This window comes from Corvus brachyrhynchos, unplaced genomic scaffold, assembly GCF_000691975.1.
Source record: "Corvus brachyrhynchos isolate BGI_N302 unplaced genomic scaffold, ASM69197v1 scaffold1, whole genome shotgun sequence".
Taxonomy (NCBI): domain Eukaryota; kingdom Metazoa; phylum Chordata; class Aves; order Passeriformes; family Corvidae; genus Corvus; species Corvus brachyrhynchos.
This window is the reverse complement of record NW_008237222.1, coordinates 10926807-10935413: the sequence shown is the minus strand read 5'-3', so window position 1 is coordinate 10935413 and position 8607 is coordinate 10926807. Positions and strand designations below refer to the sequence as shown.

The window sequence follows — 8607 nt, the reverse complement described above, 5'->3', positions numbered from 1 at the left end:
TTAATGGAAGTGAGCAGCTCAGAAAATGAAAATGCTTTTGATTGACCTCTACCCATTTAAAGTACATGTGAAACTACCTTAGGGATGTTATACACAGGCTGTCAGAACATATGGCCATTAACCACCAGTCCACTGGTGCTCTGGTCTCTCCCTTTCTGGGATATTTTCTGGTATTATCTAATTATTGTTTTACATAAGAACTATCTATTAATGTGTGCATTCACATTGTGGTCAAAGCTTACAAACTGTATTATATGATTTACTGTAAATCCTTGAAGAATTACATTATATACCCACAGTAGTCTATTTCAAAAATTAATTTTCCTAAACATGTCATTAAAAAATTTTTAATAAATATATACCCTTTACAGTACTGATGCAGTGTAACATTCACAAATATTTTCAAAGTGTTGGTTATTATCTCAGCAAACACTAATAATGACTGTTTTCATTTACTAAGAACACTTAAAATCACAATTCAGTGGCCACTTTAGCCCCAATAATATCATAGTTGTATGAAACACTATGATCTGCTACTGTATCAGTAACATTTATTTCATTTTGCAGAGGAATTATTATAGCTGATGCGGACAAAGCTCTTTTTGCTCCAGTTGAAAAAGTCTGCGAATAAATCATGTCATGTTTAGATATCAAAAATAGGTCAATGGCTACTGAGATGATGTTTCCAAAAGCAGAACCATCCCTACAGCACAGCTTTAGGAAAACACTTCATCTGACAGCATAGATTCTTTTTAACAGAATCCTCTTAGTAGGTATTGGATAAAAAAAATCACTTAGCTGTATAAATGGACAGAGAGAACATTCTGAGGAATAAGACCTCTTTTAAATTACAAATACATGGCATAACATTTTAGGACTTCACTTGAACCAACCTCGTTCCAATTGATGTTACCTACCTGGAGGCCACAAAAATCACCCTCAGGCAAGTAGTTTTCAGTGCCTTGGAGAAACTGGTGAGAACAGCCTATTTTTTTGAAAGAAATGAACCGGAGAAAGCAGTGCATACTGGTAGTAGTGTTGTTCTCCATACAGCAGTTACCAGCTTTGTCTTCTACCAAGATTAAATGACTGGCAGCACATTCATTTTATTGCTCAGCAACTAAAATCTTTATCAATCATGGGTCAGAGGAGCTTTTGTCCAAGGGAGGCATATTTCTCTTAATTAAAAAAAAAAAACCAACCTAGGAAGATCCTATTGCATTAGCACTTTGATGAAATCATCTCTTAAATATTTATTCAAAAGAGCATCTAATCACACTGCAGAGAGGATTATTCTAAATTGATGGTATATATACTCACAACTGGTATATACACTCACAAATCAAACTTGTTCCTTCACCCATTTTGTATTACTTATGGATAGGTACTGCCCCAGACAGGCAGCTGCTGCAAAATGAGGCATTTTTGTCTTTATATACTAATACAGTTGGTGGAGACATCATTCTGAGACCAGAGTTCAGGTACAGCACACTGAATCCCATGTTATTTAGCAGCCATAACTCTATAGCAGAAACAGGACAGTCATTACCCATTCCATCTGACATGAACAAGGAACAGTTTTAAAAGTTTTCTTGGTTGTGTTTTGGTGGAGAAATATTTTAGATATTCTTGGAATAAAGGATAAAGGAAATCTACACACTGATTATAAATTAAGACCAGTGTTGACTTTTATTTACATAGTTTAACAAACAAATTCAAGTAATTATTGCATCAACCATTCAGACTTTGAACATTACTATAAACCACAAGTTTATAGCATATAGTGTTGCATTCTTCATGGAGCTGTGATTACTGTTCTACATTTTTCTTTCTCCGACGAAGCCACCTCAGAGCTCTCACCAGTGCTACTTGTCCCATGAGGAATGTGATCCTAAAGTTACGTTTATACCAATCTCTAGGATTCCAAAGCCAAGAAGATCATCAGCACACAGAACAAGAACAGAAAAAAAGATACACAATTATATTAAAATACCCTTTGGCATTGACAAATGACATTTCAGTGATGACTTGCATTTTCTGTTCTTTGTGGTAACACTTTTCCTGTCTAATAAGAGTTAAATAACCTATGAAAAAGTCTATGTGTATATCCACAACCATGAACAGATTATATATGTGGATTACAGGGTTGTAACTGTATTTGAGATCAGGTGAGATAAAATAGTTAAAACCATGTCTCGTGTTTCAGAAGGAAAGCTGATCACCAAGCTATCTGGACTGACTTCCTGCCAGTGTTGTGCTTCAGGTAAGATATTTGTGTGTGGATGAAGATGCATGTGTTGAAAAGGGCAGAGTTGGTCTCATAGAAGGGTAGGAAAAAGTAAAATCAAATCACACTTCAAAGACTAATTGTGTAACCCAATACGGGAAACATTATCTTTCTACTGCAGTATCTTTTAAGGATAATGCCTTTAATATTGCCAAAGTTAGTCTTTATATCTTTAAATAATTTAATTTTTATGAATCATGCACAGCTTCTGGAACCAATTCAAATTATACACAGTATAGACTGCATCAGCCCTTTTTAGCCTCTGAGAACTTGCTTCAAGTTTTTGCTCCTGTTACAAATTAAAACAATATCAAAATTTTTTTCTAGTTTCTAACAAGGATCTCATTCCCATGTTGTAAAATGCTCACAAGAAGCAATAGGATACGTAGAACTCTAGAACTAGAAAACTGGGATTTAGGTCTTCTCTTGAGATGTCTGGGGCAAACCTTGCATGCACAGATCTCACATAAGCCTGAGATACCAACCTCTCAGTAAGGATAGTAGCCAAATTCACACTGACAGGCAGCACTGAACTACCCCTTCAAATGTCATGTTAAATAAAAATATCATGCTAACATTGCAACTGTTTCTTTTCTCCTTTCATGTTTAATTTCCTATATCCTTCTTGAATTTTTTTCCTAAACTAAATTGTATTTCCAGTCTAAGTACCCGGAACTAAATATTCAAGGCATCTATGCACAGTCATTGCTTCAATTTTAACTGAATTTTAGACGTTGCAACGCTTTAGCTGCCAGTTTTCAGGCCAGCTGGCAATACTGCAAAAGAACATACAGCTAAATGCATAAACAGATTTTTATAAATATGACCCCTCAGAATGCCTGTAAAAAGCTCTACTGTTTTCAGGGCTGTGCAGTTCCACTTTGAAACTACAACAATGCAGCTGACACAACCTGATTTTACAAGTCAGCAGCAAGGAAGGTCATGTTTAAGCACAAAGCCTGAATTATCTTACTGTGAAGATGCGACACTTTCCTAAGGTCACTACAACAAAGGCAACTGGTGACCAGTTCTAAGATAAACCCTTTGCATTCCCACTTATCAGTTATAGGCAATTTAATGACAATCCTTTCACTAAAACCAGTTTCTTACTTTCCATCTTTTCATGCTGTTGCTTTGGATTATGATGAGGTTCCCCCCTACCCCTTTGTGGGCAAGACAAGATGTGCATATTTAAATATTTATTACAGTTAAATTGTTCTTACAGGATAGTATTTTATAGTTTATACACAATACATATGAAGAAATTTAAGCCATCATTTGTTATAGATCAGTTGCAGTGATGGCAGAATTCTCACCAGCATTACACCATTAGGAACCCAGTCACACTTGACACTTTTTTGCCCGATAACCCCTCAATCCAATACAGAGAGGAAACTGGAGTTGTGCTTTCATATTCAGTGGTCAGTATGCCTGGATTAACTGCTGTCTTCCTCCACCTTCCCATTCCTCCCTCATTTCTAGCCCTTTTTCAAGTGTGCACAGCTACTTGCAGGGGTATGTGTGTTTGCATTTTTCATTTTTCAGCCCTTTCAGATCCCCAATCCAGTTTATAGAGTTGTTGTACAAACAGTAACACTGAAACCATGCAGATGTTCTGAAGGGTTGGATGTGGGTTTACCAAGCTGTAGCTGAGTTTCTACCAGGACAAGCTCAGGTGATCAATTTACTAATGCCTCGACAAACTCAAAGCTGATCACTTTTACTATACACATGCAAAATAACAGACCCGAGATTATTAAATATTACTCCCATTAAACAATTTTCCTTTGAGATAAATCACATTTACTAGTTCTTCTTTAACAGTCAGCTAGAATCTGTTATACAGAACTTTCAACTTATTTGCATATTTATCAGTTTCAATTAGCAGCATGAAAGGACCCATGCCCTAGGATAATAAAATGTGCCTGATCTTGTCTCTTTAAATCTCAGACTTGAGCTTATCTTTCCACTAAAACAACAATAAGCAGCAGCAGCACTTAAATGATAATGCAAATTTCTGTCAAATGCTAGTAACAGCATGAAAAAAAATTCAAAAATTACAGGGGTTTGTGCTGTTTTACCAATTACAGAAAAAAATGTTCAAATTTTAAACTTGATCTTATACCTTTCACTTAGACTGTAATGTATAATAGTCAACATAAATACCTTCTACATACCTGTTATACTGCAAATGCTTTTTAAAATTTTTACTTAGAAAGTCCTTGTAAAAGTCAGCCATTTCCTCTGCATTCAGTGTTGCTTTTTGACCTGAAAATAGGTTTTGGTGTAACAAAGTCAAGGCAATTCTCTGGATTAAAACACTGGGTTCAGATGCTAGGTCTGACTCCTTGCTCCTACAAGCTTTCTGTGTAGCCCTGAACAAGTTATTATGCCTTTATCTTTCAACTTTTTAAAACTTATCGAGGGAGCACAGCAGATTAAAAAGACTGATCATCTTGAAGCTGGTATAGTCCTTAAACCCCTATTACTTGTAGAAGTGATAAAGTTTATGAGCTCTTAGACAATTTAGGAAACTAGTGAACCTCTATGAAAAAGTGCATAGATCTAGGAGTATCTATCCTTTGAATAAAATAGTTTCTCACAGGGCTGAAGCCTTAGCAGTACCAATAAGAGCATTTAGTAACTTAATTTCCTCCCCTAAAGCAAGTCCATAAATATCAAAAGAACACTATCCAAAACTGACATGGTATTTTCAGATGTACTTTTTTTTCTGTTACTATTGATAAATTTCAAGTAACTTCAGGCAAAAAGTTTATGTTCAGTCAGATTTCTGAACAATCTAGTAGGCAATTATTTTGAGAAGCAAATACAAAAGATGATTTTGAATATGTCACTCATAACTAGAATATAAAGGAAGAATAAGACCTGTGGCTACAGCACAGATGTCTAACCCTGAGAACCAGCAAATATTCTCAACTCTACCAAACAATTCCTACACAAACCTTCTGGCACAAAGTGTCCTTAAAATGACAGTCAAATTTGAATGCCCCATAATGAAGAAGATGGAATTGCAATATTCAACTCGTTACTGTTCCAAAATGCATTTTAAGGCTCTTGAGACTGATCACAGGAATGTAAATTATTGATTGGTTCTATTTGTCATTATTTACAAAACTAACATACTACAATGGATTAACATAATATGGGATAAATTAACTCTAAAACCATTTGAAGGTTGCTAGCTTAACACCTATAGTTAATTTGTTTCTTCATACTGGTATTAGCAAAACAGATACATTCTGTAGAAGTTAGTTTTGTTCCAACTGTTCATGTGTATTTTTATTTTTATATACACTCACAGCTCTGTTATAGAACAGTTAACCAAAGCATGCAGTTGATATAATTTTATTTTTAATGGAAGTATATGGTCATTCTCTTTTACTTCTAGGGTATAAAAACAAAACAAAAAAATCAAAATAGCAATATAAAAGAAGTGGTTTTGAAACAACATAGAACTTAATTTAAATTATTTCTCAACCACACACTGATCACCAGGATACAAACAGAAAAGAAAAATAACGGTCTGTGACATACAGACCCTCAGAGCAGATGCTTCACTAAACTCAAGCAGATCATTATTCTGCGAACAAAGTGTTCAACCTCGTACTACAATGCCCAATTCACTATTCTTATGAAGGCATTTTGTTTTCATTTTCACATAATGAATTAGAGAGACAACTATTTAACAGCAACTGTGCTCAGGCAGAGACAGGCAGATAGCAGTTGCCATCTCTCTGGAAGCTTTCTTACTCTCCCTCAAGGAAAAATATTGTACTCATTGCATACACCATGGACCTGAAGCCAAAGACTCTGAATTTATCCACCCAACCATAACAGGCACTTGAGGCAAATGCTCTGTATGTTTATCTCGGCTAGCTTACTGGGTTAGGAGGTGTGAAAGTAAAAAGCCCCTTCCTCCTTAGGCTACACAATTATTATATTACTGGGCTAGGATTTCAGCACTTTCCCTTTGGCTGCAGGGAAGGAATTAGAGGGGGAACAGTGCAACAGATGATCTGACCCCCACAGGCACATCTCTGAAAAGCTCCTCCTCTCTTTTGTTATCATACTCCGGAAAACACTTCTAAATCCTACCTCTATGATTTACTTGTAACAGAATGCAAAGAGCATAAACTAACAAAATTCAAAGTTAAACAGAATTCAGAATGCATCCTAAACTATTAACAAAGATCTCACTAACCTGATTCATCTCTCATTTCCAGACCCTTGGCTTTCAGTCTTGAATAAATAAATTCTTCTTTTTCCTAAAACATTTTTCCACATTAGAATTGGAAGTAGTCAGTCCTTGAAGTTCACCATTGTTTTTAATTACATAGCAATGTGGTGTCTAACACCCTCTGAAATAACCAGCGATACTCCTTATAGCTGGAAGTGTCAACTAAACACTTTTCTTAATCCAGTGACTTAGTTAAACTGGTAACATTGTCACTTAGATCCTGCTACCTGCACACATCAATTAATTCATGCAAGTGTCCTACTGACACTTAAAAAACTGATTTGTGGAGTAAAGCTACAGCCAAACTTCAGTGTTGTTTGACAGGATTCAAACTTTTCAGCTTTTAAAACAAACTATAGGAATGTGCTATACTGTATAACTGAGATTTTGATCATAGAGAAAAACATGCAGCCTAAAAAAGTTACAATTATTTAGATGGAAGCACAATAATCATTTGTGTGTAAGTTTTACAGATGTAAAAAGCAGTTCTGTGGAATTAAAAAAACAAGCTTCATTTTTTCTGGGATCTTTGCAAGTTTTGAGAGGATATGATGTTCAACATCATAAATGATGGTGAATTACTGAACTATTACTGTTCTTCCAAAAAACACCACACTGGTTGAAGATGCCAAAATCAGGAAAGAAGACAGACTCACTTTAGCCCTTCTGGGATACACTGCGAGTGAAATGGGACATATCATTTAATCTCATTCCGTCTTGGTAATTACACCAAATTTCTCTCACTTATGACAAGAGAAAAACCAGCCATGGAATCATTTTCAACAGCTGCTCTAGTCACAGACAGGTCTTGCATGTAGGGCAGCTACAACTTTATACTATCAGTGCAAGACAGGAAAAAGGCAAATATTCCATGCCACTAAACAGCAATAAAATGTGTGGGATTTTTAGTTGAGTGATCATTTAAAGAAATAACGACAAAAACATCATTTCCTCCGTGACCCCGAGCGCATTAACAGCAGGCAGAACTGAGCCCCACCTCAGAGAGGCCAAGCCCCCCAGCTTCAGGCAGGCAGGAGGGCGCTGAGCAGCAGCGGGTGCGAGGCCGGGCTCACCTGGTGGAAGGCGCGGTTGTGCCGCGCCCAGAAGCGCTGGTTGCTGGCCTGGGCCTCCTGCCGCGCCTCCCGCAGCCGCCGCTCCAGCGCCGACTCCTCCGGGGGCACGTAGAAGATGATGGGGCGCAGGTTGGAGTGCTTGTCCGGGGGCCCGATCCAGTCGCTGTGCGAGTGCGCGGGGGGGCGGAAACCCAGGCCCTAGGAAACACAGACACCACACGTTAGCAGCACTGCAGGAGAATTTCTGAAGAACGTCTCCATTTGGAATAAATTCCCAAACGCCATGGAACCTTAAAGCATACAAGCATAGCAAGTTCAGAAATAAAGCGCATTTATTTACTGTGACCAAAACCAACACTGTACATTAACAAGTACTTTTAATTACAAATGCACTACAGAGAAGATACCTTTAATTCTTTTACCACAGGCGTGAATCACAGGGGTATTTTTTTAAATCAACTTTTTTTTTTTTTTCTATTACTGATACTCTGTTAAAATATTTCATGGAGAGAACTAGCAAGTATGCAAGTTTTTTATTGCGCTGATCTCTGCCCTCTGGTGACCAGTGACAGGACCCGAGGGAACAGCATGAAGCTGTGTCAGGGGAGGTTGAGGTTGGATATTAAAGGCTCTCCACCCAGAGGGCTGATGGTCACTGAAACAGGCTCCCCAGGGAAAGGGTCACGGCCCCAAGCCTGACAAGCTCAAGGAGCTTTTGGACAACCCTCTCAGGCACACAGTGCGATTCTTGGGGCTGTTCTCTGCAGGGCCAGGAACTGGACTGTGAGTCCCTTGAAACTCGGCATATTTTATGATTCTACGATTCTGAGTTTTCCTAAGACCGTCGTTCTTCCTGCATCCATGTGCCCACACACAGGCGTGTGCCTGCCCCAGCCGGGTTCGGGAACACCTGGCGTTACCCGACAGCTCGAAACTCAGCACCCCTCCAACACCGAACACCGGGGCCCTCAACAAACACATCAAAAACC

The 8607-nt window shown here is 37.9% G+C and overlaps 1 protein-coding gene across 1 annotated transcript; it reads right to left on the bottom strand.

Annotated features, from left to right (window-relative positions):
- Positions 1–1663: 1663 nt before the first annotated feature.
- On the bottom strand, positions 1664–8601 carry APOPT1 (apoptogenic 1, mitochondrial). The gene is given in 5 exon segments (XM_017729131.1): positions 1664–1915; positions 4465–4555; positions 6510–6573; positions 7619–7858; positions 7861–8601. Coding segments are annotated over 5 exon segments (591 nt in total). The 5' UTR covers positions 7951–8601; the 3' UTR covers positions 1664–1809.
- Positions 8602–8607: the final 6 nt, after the last annotated feature.